General features: G+C 36.1%; 1 protein-coding gene across 4 annotated transcripts in view; it reads left to right on the top strand.

Moving 5' to 3' along the window:
- ESF1 (ESF1 nucleolar pre-rRNA processing protein homolog) overlaps positions 1–20,180 on the top strand; it is a 59,177-nt gene that overhangs the window by 30,326 nt on the left and 8,671 nt on the right. For all 4 annotated transcript variants that reach the window (XM_082745451.1, XM_082745454.1, XM_082745452.1 and 1 more), the window contains 2 exons: positions 14,678–14,799; positions 18,214–18,301. In XM_082745451.1, the coding sequence (XP_082601577.1) occupies positions 14,678–14,799; positions 18,214–18,301 (210 nt within the window). The remainder of the gene's footprint in view (positions 1–14,677; positions 14,800–18,213; positions 18,302–20,180) is intronic.

Consider the following 20,180-nt stretch of genomic DNA (forward strand, 5'->3'; position numbering starts at 1 on the left):
TGAGTCCCACATTTGCTCCCTGCTCAGCAGGAAGCCTACTTCTCCCTCTCCTACTCCTCCCCTCTTTTGCTATCTTACTCTCGTTATCAAATATATAAATAAAAATTTTTTTAAAATTATTTAAAAAAAAAAACAACCAAGCGGACATAATTGAATAGACCCCCATTTTGAGTTCTCCTTTTTAAATTTCATTTCTCATAATTATTTTTACATGTTTCTAAATAATCTTTATAATCATTATGCCTGCATCACATTCCATTGTGTTTCTGATTTATAAATTATGGAATACTTCCCTGATATGTTTTAGGCTGTTTCTAATGTTTTGCCATGTGGATAACATAACCTTATATTGGATTTTCTTAGCATAAATCCCTAATAGAACATCTTCGTGTCTCTTATCATATATCTTGAAATAGTTCTCTTAATTTATGGTGCTAACTGAGAAACATTTTTTAATTTATCAAGGTGCCTCAGAAATGCTGATAACAGGGGTGCCTAAGTGGCTCAGTTGGTTAGGTGTCCAACTCTCAGTATCAGCTCAGGTCATGATCTCAAGGTTCATGAGATTGAGCACTTCATTGGGCTCCACGCTCCTCATGGAGTCTGCTTGAAGATTGTCTCCCTTTGCCCCTCCCCCTTTTCCTGCATATGTACGTTCTTTCTGTCTCTCTCTCTTTCCCAAATAAACAAATTACAGATAATAGGTTTAAATTTAAGAAAAGAAAAAGGGGGCACCTGAGTGACTCAGTGGGTTAAAGCCTTTGCCTTCGGCTTGGGTCGTGATTCTGGGGTCCTGGGATCGAGCCCCACATCGGAGTTTTCTGCTCAGCAGGAAGCCTGCTTCCCCATCTCTGCCTGCCTCTCTGCCTACTTGTGATCTCTGTCAAATAAATAAATAAAATTTAAGAAAAAAAAAGTGCTGGTAACATCTTACACAAAATCAAATCTAGCTTCTACAGTAGGTTCAAGTTTTGTAGCCACATAAGGAAAGGGCATAAGTACTTTCTGCAGATCTTTGATTTGATGCAAAACTTAATCCCACTGGGAGACCATATGCCATATCCTTGTTTTCTGAAACATTTGCTAGTCTTTCTCAGTGCCCTTTTGGTTAGACCATTGTAAACAAATGTTCACTGACTATAATGCAATGATAATTTTCAGTTATGAGGTCCAAGATAAAGCCAGTAAAATGTCTGTGGCTTGAACTGGTGGCTAGGCAGGCCAAATCTGCCGACTTCACGTGTTATTCATTTCACATTGATATTGTTTTCCTGATGTAACATATTAGAAAGAGGTTGTAGGGGTACTTTCCTCCGTTAGAATAATCTTCATTGAGGGTGGGTGGGATAGCACTCATCAAATGAACTGTCAAGAGATAGATTCTTAGCTTACCCTACTCACTCAGTGACATGGAAAACCTGTATCTGTAAAATTATTTGGCATAGCTTAGAAGAGCCTGATCCTATGTATGCCAAAAGGTGAGTGCCAGTAATTTGACTTGGGTGAGTTCCCTTTGGTGTTTTGGTATAATATGCCTTAGTGATAAGTTGGAACATATACTTTGAAAGCATATACTTCCCTAAGAATTGGCTTGTGTAAAATAGGGAATTCTGTGTGCAAAGGACTTAACCAAGATTTTCCTAAGCATTTCAGCTTAGATTGTCATAAAATACATTTCATTTTAGATTCCCATTGCTCCCCTCTGTAGAAGTAGAAGGAGATTTTAAAATATTTTTAAAGCAGTTTATTTGGATGCATAATTTTGATCCAGAAGAAATACATTTTAAAATGCTCATTAGGGGTGAGAGGAGACATTTGCACCTATCAGATGCCTGTGCTCTATCAGAAACTGTGCTCTGTGCTTTGCAAAAAATTTACATTAAATTCTTCAACAATTTTGTAAAGTGGTTATTAAGCCACTGTACAGAAGAAAAAACTGAAGCATAGATTTACTCAAGATCACACAACTAGGAGGGGCGCCTGGGTGGCTCAGTGGGTTAAAGCCTCTACCTTCGGCTCAGGTCATGATCCCAGGGTCCTGGGGTCGAGTCGCACAACGGGCTCTCTGCTCACCAGGGAGCCTGCTTCCTCCTCTCTCTGCCTGCCTCTCTGCCTACTTATAATCCCTGTCTGTCAAATAAATAAATAAAATCTTTTAAAAAAAAAAAAAAAGATCATACAGCTAGGAGCTAGAAGAACTGTAATTCAAACCTTGATGTGTCTGACTTCTGTACCCGTTAGAGTATTTTCCCTGGATTACTAATTGAATTTGGGTCCAGTGTCTTCACTTTTCTCAATCTGCATGTGTTTACTGTTGTGTGCACAAAGACACACAAAGACGTTCAGTGAGTTTTATTTGAGAATTTGGATAAATTTTATAAAAAAAACTAAGCACTTATCAGGGACGGACCAGTATGTGCTATTACAGACTTCTCAGGGTGTGGGAACATTTTGGTCTCCAGCCAGTGTCACCTGTGTGACAGTGTCAGAGAGGGCTGTCTTGTGACTAATAAGCTGTTCTGGAGGTTAACAAACAAACAGAAAAGGCAAAACATTTTGCCAGTGTTGAACACTGCAGGCTTCTGGGGGCATACATGTTAATAGTTGGTATTCTAAGATTCTATCTTGGGACCTAAGACTGCTTGGCTTGTTACAGATTTCCTCAATAGATTCTGTCACCAGAGAATTCCCAAGAATAGAAACAATACTTACTTACAAGACAAGCTGTGGAAATATTGAAGTCCTAAGTATTAATGTTACTTTCATTCTATATTACTCTCATTCTGTAATTTTTTTAATGTTGCAATAGAGGATATTGCCCATGAATTAACTCTGGGTTAATTACAAATACTGGAAAAGTTGAAAAAGTAAACCTTGAATGATAGTCTGTCAGGGATTCCCACCCAATATGTTGATCCCGTTAGCCCTTAGCCCAACTGGAACCTTCAGGGTGATTTCCTTCTCTGGTTGCCTCCTCCATTTCCTATATAAATCTTATCCTATATAAATCTTATCATTTATAAGTGTCCTATATAAATCTTATTTTTAATCTACCAGAATAGGAAGAAGGTTGGCAGTCTATTGCTCTCCTAATAGTTAATTGTGACATCTTCTTAAAGTAGTCAGAATGTATAGTTTACTTACATATAACTCCAGTAAATGTGGAAGAAAATAGAAAAATGTAGCTTGAAAAGTTGTTAAATATTGAAATGCTAGGGAGGTTGATATATTTTTCATTTCCTTTTATTCTTATAAAGTTTTTTTCTTTAATGGACTTAGAAATTCCATTTTGGTTGGATCCCAGCCTCAAATTGTCCTTACATATTAATAGCTTCTGTGGTCAGAAACTCTTCCAGGGAAGAAAACAAACTTAGTTTCAAGCCACCAATTTATAGGTGGGTTTTTCAATACAGTATATAGATCGGGACCTGCTTACAGTGAAATTTGGAATAGCATTAATAGTTTACTGTGATTATTAAAAGAGGATAGAGGGCTTGCTATCAGAAAATCTGGGTTCAAGTTTTTCATTATTTGGATGGGGAGTAAATGAGAAAAGGCAGGTGAAAGCCATTTTTGCATACAGTTGTCAAAGAAGTAAGCACTCTTTTTTTTCTTTTTCTTTTTTTTTTTTTTAATGCTTTACTGTGGGGGGGTAGACAACAAAAGATTTAAAAAGGCAAAAACAGTGAGTTATACAGTTTAAAGAAAAATAATAAAATGAACACCTGTACACTCAGCTTAAGAAAGAACTTTACAAATGCTTGCAGTCACCTATGAGACTTCCCAGTTGCACTCTCTCCCTTTCTCTACTAGAGAAAATTTAAACTGTATTTCATGTTAATCATTCTCTTCTTCTGTATAATCATTTTACCACATATACATATATCCCTAAACAGTCTTGTTAATTTTGATCATTATAAAAAGTATCTTCTCTATATTCTTCTGCTGCTTGTTTTTTGTTACTAACATTCTATTTTTGAAAGTTATCCTTATCAGTATGTAAGGATATGTTCTATTAATTTTCCCTATTAGACAGAATTCCATTTTAGATATATCAAGTCTGCTCTGTTGCAGTTATTATAGTATTGCTGTTACAATGTCTTCGTGAATATTCTTGGGACTTCTCACCTAGGAATATATAGAGAGAATGTCTTGGATATGTGTAGAGTTTGTTGGTTGTGGAGCCTGCTCACAGAGTTACATTTACTAGGTTATGCTGAATTGTTTTCCCAGGGGCCTGTACCATTTTAACCAGTGGTGTGAGTTCCCAAAGCTCTTTATCCTCATCATTAATAGATATTATCAGGCTTTTCAGTTTCTGCTAGTTGAATATGTAGCTAGTGGTATCTCATTATGGTTTTAATTGTGTATTATTCTTAAATATTTGTTGAGTTCCTGCTATGTGTGCCAGACTCTTTTCTCTGGACAAAAAACTGAACGGACCTTTATGGGGACCTACATTATATGTGTGGGGGAGAAAGGGGAAAAAGGGAATGAGACAAATAGGTAAAATAACCAGGTGATGATTCAGGGCTGTGAAAACAAAAGGATAAAGCCTGAATGAGGAGTAGGAAGTTCAGGGATGAGAGTAGGTAGCTATTTCAATAGGTCAGGAAAAGCTTCATTGAGAAAGTGACATTTGCACAAAGACATAATAGAAAGGACAATACATACTAGTTGTTATCCTGCAGAAGAGCATTTCAGGCAGAGGAAACAATAAATGCCAAAACCTTGAAGGGGGAGCATTTCTGATTTGTCCAAGAGCATTTAAGAAGCAGCAGTGGCTGAAGCAGAATGGGTCAGGGAATGGACAGCACTAGAAGATGAGGGCAGAGAGGTAGCCAAATCATAGAGGGCTTTGAGACCTCTGAATGGACGTTAGCTTTTACTGTAAATGAAATGAGAAGTAGAAGGATATGACCTGACTTAAGTTAAAGACTTGCTCAAGCATTTGCCTAATTACTAATGAGGAAGAACATTTCTTTTTATTTCCTTATCTGTGAAATACCTGTTTAGTCTTTTGACCATTTTTATGTAGTATTCTGTTTTAGTGATTCATAGAAGTTCTTCAGATATTCTGGACTGGTGTCTATCAGTCATATATTTTAGAAATATGTTCTTTTTACTCTTTATAATATCATTTGAAGAACAAACGGTGTAGTCAACTTCATTAAACTTGTTCTTTATTCTTTTGTACCTTTGGTTCATATAATTAAATCAATTATAATCCTTGGATTAGGACACTCATCATTGGTCCAGCTTGGCCCTTTTATTTATTTATTTTTAGTAATTAATAAATGAACCCACAACAAAAGCTAGAACCATACAGTAGCTTACATTTATCCTTTTGATCTCCCTTACTTCTCCATACCTGTTATAACCATTATCCAGATTTCAGTATTCACCCCATTGTATATATTTTCATCTCATAAGTTTTCCTAAAAAGCATGAGTGCATGAAAAGGAATAAGGTGTACTGATATATGCTACAAAGTGGATGAACCTTGAATTTTCATGCTCAGTAAAGGAAGTCAGTTACAAAAGACCAAGTATTTTATGTGAAATGTCCAGAGTAAGAAAATCTATAGAGAAAGTAAGTAGATTGTTGGTTGCTGGGGAGAGAGATAAGAGTGTCTTTTTGAGGAAATACAAATGTTCTAAAATTGACTAGGGACAGTTGCACATACTTGTGACTATATTAAAAACTATTATATTATATAAATTAAAGCTGTTAACTTTGTTCACATTGAGGAAACAGGTGTGGGTTTTAGATACTTAAAAAATCTTTGGAGACTGATTTTTTTTTCACTCAACATTATATTGCTAAGATTTATCCGTATTTTGTGTAACTGTAGCTCATTCATTTGAGTGTATATACCACAGTGTATATCCATTCTCCTGTTGGATATGCATCTGGGATGTTCTTTACTATGATGAATCATGCTGTTATGAACATCTCTGTGCATCTTCTGGTAGGTGTTTAAGTTTTTCTGGGTATTTATCAAGGAGTATAATTGCTGGGTCATAGGGTATGTGAATGTTCAACTTTATAAGATGAAATACTTAATTCTTTTTTTTTTTAAGATTTTATTTATTTTATTTGGCACAGGGAGAGAGAGAGAAAGCGTGAGCAGGAGCACAAGCAGGGAGAGTGCCATAGGGAGAGGGAGAAGCAGACTCCCAGCAGAGGAGGGAGCCTGATGTGGGGCTCAGTCCCAGGACCCTGGGATCATGACCTGAGGCGAAGGCTGATGCTTAACTGACTGAGCCACCCAGGTGCCCTATAATTAGTGACTTCTGTGTTTCATGTACAAAATCCTTTTCAATACAGTTAAGACTGATACTCATCTTTATTTTCTACTGAAGGTAGAAAGTTTTAATGTTTTCGACATTGAAGTCCTTGATTCATTAGGAGTTGATTTTTTATATGATATAAGGTAGACATCCAATTTCATCTTCTTCTACTTGGACGTTTTTATCCTGTTCCATTTATTGAATAATCTCTCACTTCAGTAATCTGACATGTCACCTCTGTCATGTACCCAAGTTTCAAAACTGCATGATCTCTTGCTTGGCTTTCTGTTTTATTAGTTAGTCTGTTTATCCCTGGACCTGTACCATACTTCTTAAACTGGATAAAAGGGCACTAATGACCATCAAAAATATCCCACCCCCTCCCAGAACAATTGGTTGAGGGTTCTCTGAAGAAAACAAGCTCCAACAACAACAAACCATTTGCAAGTGCTGTAGTTTGCAGTATCTTCTGGGAAGAGCCGAGTTTGAATTAGAGCAAGAAGATGAAGAAAATGTTCAGAGATAAAATAATTTTTTACTGATAAGGCACTATGAATTCTGGAGAATTTAGTGGTAGAGAGTTGGAGGGGAAGAGAAATAGTAGCAGAAGAGTCGATTTGTAGTTAACCTCTGAGGATAAAAACATGGGAGATTAGGAGGAACCTGGTGATTAGGGCTTTTTGTGGTAACCGAAATGAATATGGATAAAAAGGCCACAGAGTTCGTTTCTTATAGGTGTAAGGCAGATTTTGGTGGTGAGGTTTGAGTGTTGAGGATTAGGGAGGGAAAGGTATCTGCTGTTGCCATGAATGCACCAAGCTAATCACCGTCTTAACCCCTTTCTGGGGATAGGCAAATTTACTATGAGCTCACAAGGGTCCCCCTTGACTCCTGTTGGCCAGTTACAGGTGAGGAAACCAGTATAACTAAAGAACACACTTGCCTTGCTCCACAGTGCTGGTTTTTTGTTCCTGGATTTTAAAATACTTTAATGTTTTGGAGTTTCATTATCGTTTATCTAGGTCATACTTTTGCTTGGTAGCTTTAATCTTGTGTAGAGGTAATTGGATACCCAGAATCTTAAAGATTAGTACCTTTCATCGGTTTTAAAAACTTCAGTCATATTCTTTTAAAATATTACCTTTTTCTCGTGTTCTCTCTTTTTGCCTCCTGGAAATTCTGTTTGATATATGTGGTACCTTCTCATTCTATATCTCATAACTGACATGTTCCATACCTTTCAGCCTATGTATAATGCTATGTAATTTCTTAAATTTGTCTTTCAGTTCATTAATTTTTTCTTTAATTCTTACAGGCTGTTGTTTAACTTGGCTGCTGACTTTATTATTTCAATTATATGTTTTATTTGAGGAAGTTTTTTTTTTTCTTTTCCAAATCTGTCTCATACTTTTGATGATTTTATCTTTTAATTTTCTCTTTTTTTTTAATTTTTATTTATTTATTTTTAAGATTTTATTTATTTATTTGACAGACAGACTTCACAAGTAGGCAGAGAGGCAAGCAGAGAGAAAGGAGGAAGCAGGCTCCCTGCGGAGCAGAGAGCCCGATGTGGGGCTCGATCCCAGAACCCTGGGATCATGACCTGAGCCGAAGGCAGAGGCTTTAACCCACTGAGCCACCCAGGCGCCCCAATTTTCTCTTTTTTTAATGTGCTTTTTTTTTATTCTGTATCTGATCATTCCAAAATCTTTAGTCTTTATAGACCTGGCTTTTATATTTTGTTTCTCCTTACTCTGGTTCATATTGAATTTTTTTGGTGACTCATTGTTCTTGGATCTTTTTTCACCTATGGGAATTCTCAGAGGCCTGGGTCAAAAGTACTTCTTTAGAGAGTGCTTGAGAGAGTATTTGCCAGATACCTAAGGGCACTTCCAATCCAAGACCAATTGAAACCAAATTTTTGCTTTGGGGTATTTGGGGCCCCACAGATAGTGTGAATTCTAGCCACAAACCCATGGATTTGTGGGCATGTGGTTATAAATTCTCTAGGGGGGAAAACGTGTTTTTACTTCCCTTGTTCTGCTCAAAGCCAAAGCCCAGAAAGGCAAGTATTTTAAGTTTTTGGAGGAAGGGCAGCACCACTGAAGGCACCCTTAAGGATCCTGGCTTCATGGGAGTAGTATCAGTGGGACTTTCCACTATAATCAGGCTCCAAACTTTGAATCCTGTCTTCCTTGGCTAGCAGCCCATTAAAATCCAAGATCCATTCTGGACCCTAGTGGAATAGGGTATGTCCCCAAAGGAAAGTCCTTGCTTCTGAGCTAGTTTAACAGTTGTGATTGAGTTTTCTTATTGTGACTAGACTCCAGAAAATCCCCTTTGTTTCCTTATCTTAGCCATTTGCTGAAAAGTTTTATATTTACTTTCCACCTTGTCTGTAAACATTAATGTGTAAAAAATAACAGTAGCAAAGGCAGTTCATCGTTCCTCTTTGCCATAAATTAAATAGCTGTATGGCTTCACCAAACTCAGCCAGAATTTTACTCTGTTATTATTAGGACAGGTTGTTATTATGTACATTGTGATTACAAACTATTTGAAAAGCAAACAAAAACAAAAATAAAATACAAATAATTACAGACAAATACAGAAAACAGTAGCTCCCTAAATGAGGCCCAAATGTCTTGTATTTGAAGTCAGCTTAAGAACATTCAATTCTAAGAAGCAGGGACACCTTGGTTCACAGTAAACTGAAAATATTTACAAATGGAAGGTATCACTCTAAAGGAGGGTAAAAGGAGATTTAGAAGAGGTTAGAGTATAAGCTCAAATTCAAGACAAATGTGAAACAGTTGCTACCCACTGAAATAGCTTTAAGATAATCAGCAACAGCAAAAAGCATTAACATTCATTCAGTACAGACTTGAGAGGTAATCTTCTATGGATACCTGATTGAATATTTTGGGAGATAACAAATTAAATGTTATGTGAGAAACCTTTTCTAGTCTAAGCAGCTTGCCTGTGTCCTCTTATCATTATCATCTTTATTAAAGATGTCTGTGTTGTTTCCATATAGTAGGCATAATAGTATACTAACAGTATTAAGTGAATAAGAAGAGCATTTTTGGTTTTGGCTGACTGGTAATTTTTACTGTTTACTGTTGTTCCCCAAACTAGTTGTTATTTTTTCTTCTTTAATTTCATGAATTGTTGCCCTTTGTCCATAAGGTTGGCAACAAATTTGACTTGTTTATCCTTTCATTTGTCAACAGACATTTACTAGGTTAGGCCCTCCACTAGCCACCGGGGTGAATCTCACTGGAACTGGTAGAGAGACAGGCTATGAATGGCCTCTCCCCTCATGAAGCTAATAAAGGAGATAGCTATTAAGAATAATTTTAAAAATCACACAAATTATGAGGTTGCAGCTGTGATATAGGTACCGGATAAAAATATAATACTGTAAGAATTTGAAAAGGATTTACAGAAGTTAAAATAAGAAAGAATGGACCAAATTCTGAACATGTTCTGAACAATTTCTTGTTCTGAACAAGTCTTGAACCAAGTTCAAAACATTTCAAATCTTCATCTTTCTCATTATAAAGATGGATAGTTTGACTTAACCAGTATGCTTTGAGGATACCCTAAGTACTTAATCACTTGATTACCGTAGAGGGAAAAAATGCCACTGGTGAAGATCGCCATTACTCACAGGGAACAAATATTCCTGTGACCTCTATTATATAAGTAAATGTGTTCTTCCCTCTCCCCACAGCATTGAGGATAACTGGCCAGTTTGAAGGGGTACCTTTGATGTCAGTGTTCTTAGGACATGGTTGGTGGTTTTCCTTTAAAACCTTTATACCCAGAGTGAATTCCAAGTTGGGAGTTCCTTGCAATGGTGGTGGTGGTGGTAGTTACATTTTAAAAGCTGCTTTTGGAATTGAGTGTTACACTGTTTGATTTAAACATACAACCATAAATAAAGATAGAACCATAAGTGTTCATAAATATTCTCAGTGGATCCTAAGTCCTCATTTAAGTAAAAATGCTAGTTTCAGCTTATATCAGAAATCTTAAAACGTGCTTTTTGTTTTTATAAACAAAACCAACTACAGTACCTAGTTGAGTTAATTTAAGTCATTCATGTCCTACCTGTTGAAGACTTTCCAAATATTTCGTATTAGTAAAGTCAGGGGAAATGTATACTTTTGTTTTAGTGGATTTTGAAAGCATATTTAAAGTATTTTTGTACATATGCAAATTGCCAAAATAATTCTGAATGGATTCTGCTTAAATTATTGTCATAATTGAGTAATCTGTGTTCATGGTTGGCTTTGAAAGAGCTTTCTATCCCTTATTTGTAGGATGATTGATGTTATTTTTAACTAATTCGGCAGTCTTTGGCTATACACTTAAAATTTTTAAAAACAAATTTGTGCAAAACTAAAAACAGCTAAAATGAAGTTGTTTTTTAGTCACATAGTGGCTGCTCTCAAATGAGGCTGAAACTGTCTGAAGAATGTTCTTGTGCATATGCCAAGAGACTTCTGGAATGGACATATTTTTTAAGAACCAGAACATAAACAACTGTGATCTCTGGCAAGAGATTTAAATGACCTCATGATGACAATGAGAACAAAGCATTTTTAAGTTATCATGGTGTTGTGTTAATTCACTGCAATGTTTTTGTCATTCTACTTCAATACAGATTTGGTGTGTTTAAGTGAGAGCCAGGCAAAAAATTTCAGACTGTATTTAACTGAAGATAACTATTTCTTTGTTGTTATAAACAAGCTAAATACCAAAAAATTTTATTTTCTGAGAATAATATTTCATGAATTATTCTAGAGCTGTAGGTCTGTTAGGCATGCGTGGGAGCATACACACACACACACACACACACACACACCCCACTTTGAGATGAAGGCCATTTGTATTTATATCTTAAATTTGATTCATTTTCTGTTGGAGAGTATGTTCCAAACTTGCAAGATCAAACAGTTGGCTTGAAATAAGAATTCTTCCTTTAAGACAGATCAATTAAGTGTTTATTAAGTACTTACTATGTGTCTGGCACTATGTAGAATATCATGGAATACAAAAGAAGGTGACTTTAGCTGCCTTTGGTTTAGTTGGGAGAAAACTCGAAAGTGAAAGACATTATATAATCAAGTACCAAATAAAATTACACATAACTTATATGATGCAAATAATGAAATAATCTTTTTTTTTTTTTTTTTTTTTCAGAAGTGATTTCTAATCATTGTCTAGAACAGTGGTTCTCAACTAGGAGTGATTTTGTTCCCAAGAGGACATTTGCAATATCTGGAGACTTTTTTTTGTTTTTTGTTTTTTTAAATTTTTATGACTGGGGCTGTTGGCATCTCGTGGATAGTGAAGAGATACTGATAAACCCCTTACAATGTACAGAATAATTCCTCACAACAAAGGATTATTTGGTACAAAATGACAACAGTGCTGATATGAGGAACTGTGCTGCAGAATCTACAAATGTCAGTGCTAATGAGTTTTCCAGTTTTGGGAGCTGGTCTCCCATTCTCATGTAGACTTCTGCTGCCTCTGAGACCCTAAGACCCTAAGTCCTTACATAGAAATGAGCATGGAGTATCCATAAGCCCCTGAACACTGTATGCAAGTGTTTCCAGTACCACAGTGTTTCAGGGAGAGATTCTGTATCTTTTATCAAATTCTCAAGGTATCTATGTTCCCCAAAAAGATTAAGACACATCAAAGCAGGGGTGCCTGGGTAGTGGCTCAGTGGGTTAGGCCTCTGCCTTCGGCTCAGGTCATGATCTCATGGTCTTGGGATTGAACCCCACATGGGACTTTCTGCTCAGCAGGGAGTCTGCTTCTTCTACCCACCCACCCTACCTACCTGTGGTCTCCCTCTGTCTAAATAAAATCTTTTAAAAAAAAGATACATCAACGCAGTGTCCTAGTTACCTGAGACAATGATACAGAACTTTCCTTAGCATCACAGTAAGTTTCAAAGATCAAAATTAAACAAAGAATACTTTTTTGGTGAAAAAAAAATGTTTAAACATATTAATTTAGTATTTTAGAGTAATAAAAGCTTAATGTTTGAGGAAATTATACTAGAATACCTTAAAGATTATTTAAACATCATACTCTTCTAATAATATAGTACTGTGCATGTAGAATTGCACTGAATTGATTGTATGCTAACCCATAGGCATAATATATAAACCTATTATTTTGTGATTTAAAACCAACTTCTTTTGTCAGGATTTGCTGCTTTCTCCCAAGGATCCCAGTTTACATTTCCTAAATGTTGTATATTTGTTGATTCAAAGATCTGGACATCATTTTATACTGCTCACATTTCTCTTAAAAACAGTTTAGTAAGGAGAACTGTATTTTTCTCATAAGAAACATCTTTGAATTGAGAGTTGTGTTTCTGATTTAGCATTCAGTAAGTCAGAGATCTTACCAGCAGCACATCATAAAAACAAATCTATATAACCTTGAGTATGCAGATAATTTAATACTTTTCTAAGTCATAGAAATTTGAAGATTAAGTCTTGGCCTAAAAGCCAAGGAAGGGACCTTAGAGAACATCTGTTCCAGCTGTTTCAGGCTGTTCTTTGAGGCACAAGACCCAAAACACTACTTCTAGTTGCTACATATTTGGACGTCTACCAAATATTTTCTTTGAGCAGGGAGAAAAGGTGTATGTGGGTGGGAGGGTTACATTTCTGATCTACACCAAACAAACTCCTTTTGCAGATAGGGAACCTGAGGCCCAAAGCTTTTGACTGTATTCATTCGCTTTATTTATTTTTTTAAGATTTTATTTATTTATTTATTCGACAGAAACACAGCGAGAGGGAACACAGACAGGGGGAGTGGGAGAGGGGGAAGCAGGCTTCCACTGAGAGGGAGCCTGATGTCAGGCTTGTCACAGGAACCTGGGATCATGAACTTAACTGAAGGCAGATGCTTAATGACTGAACCACCCAGGCCCCTCTATTCATTCACCTTATACATTTCTTTATTCTGGGTCAAATCAGCATTTTAGATGTATCTGGTCATACTATAGAGGATAACCAGGCAATTTTAGTCATGCGGCTTCCTCGCTGCATGTTCTTAGCAAGTTGCTGAATACTCTTTGTCTCAGTATACTCACCAGGAAGAAAAAGAATTGTTATATCCTTAGGATTGCTTTCACCTTAGAATTTAGAGTATTATCTGGGAAGATGATCTGGATTGACCATGTCTCTCTCAAAAAACATTTTGAGGGGCACCTGGGTGGCTCGGTGGGTTAAGCCTCTGCCTTTGGCTCAGATCATGATCTCAGGGTCCTGGGATCAAGCCTCGCATTGGGCTCTCTGCTCAGCAGGGAGCCTGCTTCCCCCCCCCCCCCGTCTGCCTCTCTGCCTACTTGTGATCTCTCTATGTCAAATAAATAAATAAAACCTTTTAAAAAAAAAACATTTGGAATCATTCCATTAAGTATTATTTTTCTGAAATGAATATTATGTCATATAAATAGTGAAGCTTCCTCCTCCTCAAACCAAACTGTAATGTCCAAAAAATACTACAAAATAAAACAAACATCTTTATTATCAAAGGTAACAGCACAGTAATCACATTTCCTTTATTTTGGCAGTAGTGAGGGTCTTCAAGGACTGATAGGTCAGCGTCAGGGCTTTTTCTTTCTCACTGTCATCCAATCCAGTTATTGCATAAGCCACCTAGAAACATGAATTAGGAGCTATAGAATATAAGAAATAAGGACCTTTAAAGATGAAATACAAGAACAGATAACGTTGAAAGAGGTAAACCATATAAAGTGGGATCTGACCTTGGTAGTCCTTTTGATCATAAGGATGTATCTTACAGAGTACTTGAGACATGAGAATTTTTTTCTCTGGGGGTGCTTCAACAAAGATTGCCTTATTAACCAATTTTTTTTAGTCACCTATAGTTTCCAGGGAATGCAGTCTTTTATTTGGGCAACAGAAGCAATTAGAAATAATTATGTTAAAGACCACTTATCTTTTTGCCATCAAAAATGAATTACTAGTAATATACTGAGAAGATTTTGTTCCAGGATTTTTCTGAGTCTCAAAGCAATTAAGTATAGAGAAATGAAATTTGAACCTAAATGAAAGACTTTATTTACTTCAGTGGCTTGACTGTATATCAAGTTGTTCAGTTTGTTTATTTATTTGGTCTGGTTAAATTTATTGATTTTTTATTAAGAAATAACTTTGATATGAGTTGATCCTATATTACTCTGAGGAGTATTACACAATTTAGTATTGCATTTTATTTTGTTATTTTGGTAAGTATATGTAAATTATCTTTTGAGGTAAATTACATTTTTAATGGATAAAGATACAGCATTTTAAGTTGAACTCTCTGTTTTTTCTTAGGTCTGAAAGAAAGTGCAGAAGAGATGGTCAAAAACAAATTGGAAGGAAAAGATAAATTGACCCCTTGGGAACAATTTTTAGAGAAGAAGAAAGAGAAAAAAAGACTAAAGAAGAAACAGAAGGTATCAATGATATTTTAAGCAAATATTTATTGAACAACAACCATGTATCACAAGGTACCAGGTCCTTGGCATCTGTTATCTCATAATGTAATCACTCATTAGAATAGGCCTTGTTATCATCACAATTGTAAGAAAGGACAGGAAGAACCCGATAGCTTAAGTGTTTTCTGCAAAGTGATGTACTGAGGTAGAAATCCTAATAAAAACCCGGGGCCACTTTAACTACAGTGCTCTAGTATTTTACCTTTATATACCACCAAATAAGATACATAGTTTAGTTGATACCTAGATATAAAACAGCTCAATTCTATTTGTGTTTGAGGAAGAAAGATACAGAATTTTTTAACTTGAGGATGTATATATACAGAATTTTTAAGATTGTTTATTTGAGAGAGAGAGCACAAGCAGGAAGGGCAGAGGGAGAAGAAGAGTCTTAAGCTGCCTCCACATAAGTGCAGAACCCTGTGCAGGGCTCGATCTCATATCCCTGAGATCACAACCTAAGCCAAAACCAGGAATCACACACTTAACCAAATGTGCCACCCAGATGCCCCTACATACAGAAATTCTTGACATGAGTGAAATTTTTTTCTCTACATTTCTCAACCTGCATTTTTCGTGTTTCACTATTACCATATGGATCTATTAACATCTTGTCATTAAATCCCTTTTATTAAGGATATTTCCTCTGCACTAAATATTGTCTTGAAAAACCTGATTTGACTCCCATTGTTTGAGGATAACATCTTTTCCACAGACTCTTTAGAAATAGCAGAGACCACTTAACGATTTTTGCCACTAAAAATACTCTTATCACTGAAATGCAGCATTCTTCGCAGTACTGGTATAGCCTTAAGATAGTATCAATAATCACAGAATTTTTCAGTTTTAGTAATCTTAAATGATTGGTTCTAGTCCAATTCTAATGCTTTATAGTTGTAGAAAAATAACTGATTTATCTCCGGCTACGGAGCTTGTTAGTGGCTAAGCTGAGACTGGAATCCAGATCTCTCTTACTCCAGTGTCCTTTCTACTGTACAGTATTGTTTCTCTCTGTCCTGCAGAAGCTTGTGCTTTTGGTACAGCTTTGACTTTCCAATGCTTGTAAAGACAGAGGGCTGCAAAACTGAATGATGGACTGGAGGGATTTTTTTTTTATGCTCCTCTATTTTAGTCAGTATTTCTGGAAATAGATAATAAAAATGAGGAGGGTAAGGGCCCTGTCCTCATTGATAAGCTGCCTCTCTTCTTCAGGAAACAAACTGAGGGTTGCTGGGGGGTAAGGGGGAAGAGATAGGGTGGCTGGGTTATGGACATTTGGGAGGGTATGTGCTATGGGGAGTGCTGTGAATTGTGTAAGACTGATGATTCAGTGTGCCCCTGAGGCAAATAATACATTATATGTTAATAAAAAAATAAAAATTAAGTAAGCAATAAAATATCTTCTAAATGGGATAATCTCACAAGTTATTAAGCCATCAGTTTATTGTAAAATTTACAAGTGGGTCCTTTTTGGGTCAATAAAGTAGTCACTTGTGTCTAAGACCTTTAGCAACTATTCTTTTTTATTTTTATTTGCTGGGCACTTCGAGCTTATCTTATGCTTTTTACTCTTTCCCTTCATTGGGCTAAGATGACTAATTTTTATTACTGCTATTAAAAATATATTTATTGAAAGCCAGTTTGTTCTAGACTCAGTGCTCTGTGCTGGATTGGTATTAGATTCCAACAGATCCCTTCCATCCATAGTTTTCATGTAGAGAAGAGTTTTAAGAATTTCCTTCATTTTTTTTTTTTTTAAGATTTTATTTATTTATTTGAGAGAGAATGAGTGAGAGAGAGCATGAGAGAGGAGAGGGTCGGAGGGAGAAGCAGACTCCCCAAGGAGCTGGGAGCCCATGCGGGACTTGATCCTGGAAGTCCGGGATCATGACCTGAGCTGAAGGCAGTCACTCAACCAACTAATCCACCCAGGCGCCCCCAAGAATTTCCTTTGTGTTAAAAATACTTTTCCCCTTTTCCTCTCTGTGACTTCAGTTTTGAAACTGGGAAATTATTACTAAAGAAATCAGTACATGGTTATGGGCCAAAATTGATATAGCTATAGTTTAGACCTAAAAGCAGTTAAAGAAATATGTGGATAGATGTGTAGTTAGATATGTAGGGGTTCCATAATCTTCGTTAGAAACATATTATTACTGAATCTGTTTTAAGTTTGGTGAAAAATTTTTTAACTCTTGTTCTTAAAAGGATATTAATATCAGACAGCTATGTGGCACAGGTTGTTAAGCATCTGATTCTTGGCTTTGGCTCAGGTCATGATCTCAGGGTCGTGAGGTCGAGCCCTCTCATCAGGCTCCTTGCCAAGCGCTGAGTCTGCTTGAGATTTCTTCTTCCCCTCTTGCTTGTGTTCTCTCTCTAACATAAATAAATAAATCTTAAAAAAAGGATAGTAATATTAAAATGAATATTCTTTAGGGCTTGGTGGGTCTTCTTCAGCATGCAAGGTGATGTTTAGCAATGTGCACTCTAAATATTTTTATTAAAATGACTTATTTTTTAGATTCCTTGGAATAAAAGTCAATCGGATTAGTCTGATCTTAGTTCATATGTTCTATTTATTTTATAGGCTTGATTTTTAATTTAAATATTCTAATTTAATAGACCATCTGTTCAAATTTAATTAGGAAAAATTTAACCAACACTTCTTAAAAATAGCTAAAGGGTTTTCAGGGGCAGATTACAGATGAAGCAAGATAATTATTGAAATTGGGTGTCCTTAACTGCTTTTGTATACATTTTAATTTTCATAATTTAAAAAATCACTTTCTTGAACCAGCAAATAAATTGTTTTAAATAATAATTTAAATGATAACCTACCATATACTTCAAACTATTGATAGTCACTGCAGTTTCTCAGTTTTGGAGAGAAAAGCCACCTACTTTTGCTGTCAGCCACATAAAAGTGTTCTTCTCTTTTGAATGTCTTTATCATTTCATTTTTGCCCCTCTAGCACTACCTGTTTTGAACTAGTATTACTGATATATGTGTCTGGTTTATGTGTCTAGCTTTTGTTTAGAGATTATAAAGTTTTTAAAGACAGAAACTGTATATTGAACTATTTGATTTAAAAGAAATGATAGGGGGGCACCTGGGTGGCTCAGTGGGTTAAGCCGCTGCCTTCGGCTCAGGTCATGATCTCAGGGTCCTGGGATCGAGTCCCGCATCGGGCTCTCTGCTCAGCAGGGAGCCTGCTTCCTCCTCTCTCTCTCTGCCTGCCTCTCTGCCTACTTGTGATCTCTCTCTGTCAAATAAATAAATAAAATCTTAAAAAAAAAAAAAAAAAGAAATGATAGAATTTTCCTTCATGGCCTTTGTAGTAAACTATATATATTCTTATATTCAACTTTAAGGCTCTTGCTGAAGAGGCCAGTGAAGATGAACTTCCCTCTGACGTGGATTTGAATGACCCATACTTTGCCGAAGAAATGACAAAAATAGGTAAGCCAGCCCATATTTGAGTTTTTAATTGGAGGTATTTTTTAAAAGGTGATATGGGTAGAAACAGTATAATCTACCATTCTCTTAAAACTCCTAGAATTTGTGTAGCTCTGTTAGTGGCTTATAAACAGTCTGTCCAATGGGGTATAAACATCTCTCAGCTTAGGAAGGGTCAGCATGCCCCTGTACAAACAAGGAGAAATTTTATTAGGAAGCTTTTGGTGATGTGATTGAGGATTGATTGATTAATGGTTTACCAGGGATTCCTTTCTCAGAAATATCCTTACGGAAGGATTGATGAGAGAAAGGATGAAAGAAAAAGGAAGTCAGCTTCTTCTGTGCTTTCACTGCTTTGTTATGATGCATCTGTTCTAGGTCTTTGCAAAGGCTATGAAAAAGTGAACGTAAAATAAATTTATGTTCATGTGGATGTGTGTATAAATTTCTTTTAATTTTTACATGGTGTTAGATGATGTGTAAAAGCTTTTCTGCTCAAATATACAAAAACATCTATGTTCCATTTTATCCATTTTACATTTGTCCTGCTTCATCATTGCAGAAGAAAGCCAACTTCCTCGTTTTTCCTTGGTTCCTTGAACTATCTGGCATTTGGTTTCCTATATCCAAGGAGCTTTGTTTCCATTGTGTATGCACTTCTCATTCTTTCCTGAATTTTTTCATGCTTACCTTTTTGGTATGTGTAAATGTGTGTGGTAAGGTTCAGGCCATATTTAGACCTAACTCAGTGCAGAGACTACTGTAAGCATTTTCCATTTGTTCTCATGCATTTTGCCTTTCCCTGATCTAAATACCACACACATGAACTCCAAAAGACTTGCTCCTGGAGTAACTCCAAGCTGCCATTGTAAAGAGAAGGATTTTATGAAATTTCCCTGCTTTGGTCCCTTGTGACTAGTGGGCCAGAATAGTTCTCAACAGGAAAGTCAAAATTGCTCAAAATTATTTCCTGGTTGTTATAGCCTTTTAGCACTGACATTTTATTGATGAAAAGGAGATCAAGATGAATAAAGTCTATTATAGGATGTCAGATTCTTAGGCATTGGAAAGGGAAATGGAAACTTAGCATATTCTGCTTTTTATCATACCTGAGCTCCAGTCTGGCCATTTCTAGAAGATGATGGATTTTAGCCTTATCCTCTGATTTCAGGAAACCAAATTTATAATGGAGAAATGAGAAGCATTATAGTTTCCTTGTTCTCATTCCAAAGTGCTTCATTTGGCATGTACAATCTGGTCAGATTGTAGAACTCAGGGTAAGACTCAAAGAGTAAGTTAAAATGTTTTGATGGCTTGGGTGGTTTGTTTCCTGGAATCAGCACATTTAAATTGTGAATAAGCTTCCTCAAAAGGCAGTAGCAGAAGTTCCAAAGGAAGGTATAGATAAAATTTGTTTGCTTTCAATATACTTTTGATTTCAGAGTATATCCTAGGAGTAATTATTTATATCTGGGCTGAAGTTGTTTCTTTAAAGGAAAAAGGCTGAGAATTTTTTTTACATAAGATTTAGGGCCAAAAAATAGTATCTTGCCGTGTTTATTTATTCATACAAACAGTAAGTATTACCTACTGGGTGCTGGACACTCTGCTAGGCTAAAGATAGAGCACTAATAATACAAGGAAGGTTATGTTTCTTGAGAAGTCTATGGTATTAGGGAAGACATGCTAAATAGGTAAACAAATAATATTATGAGAATATGGTCAGTGTTTTAAAGAAGATAGGGCAATATAGAGAATATAACTGAGATGAAGGAGTGTAGCATACTCTAGACATAGGGTAGGCAAAGAAGACTTTTCTGAAGTGATGACATTTGGCTAAGCCCTGTAGAATGAGTCCTGCATACAGAACGTCGCAGACAAG

This window comes from Mustela nivalis (genome assembly GCF_964662115.1).
Source record: "Mustela nivalis genome assembly, chromosome: 8".
NCBI classification, from domain to species: Eukaryota; Metazoa; Chordata; class Mammalia; order Carnivora; family Mustelidae; genus Mustela; species Mustela nivalis.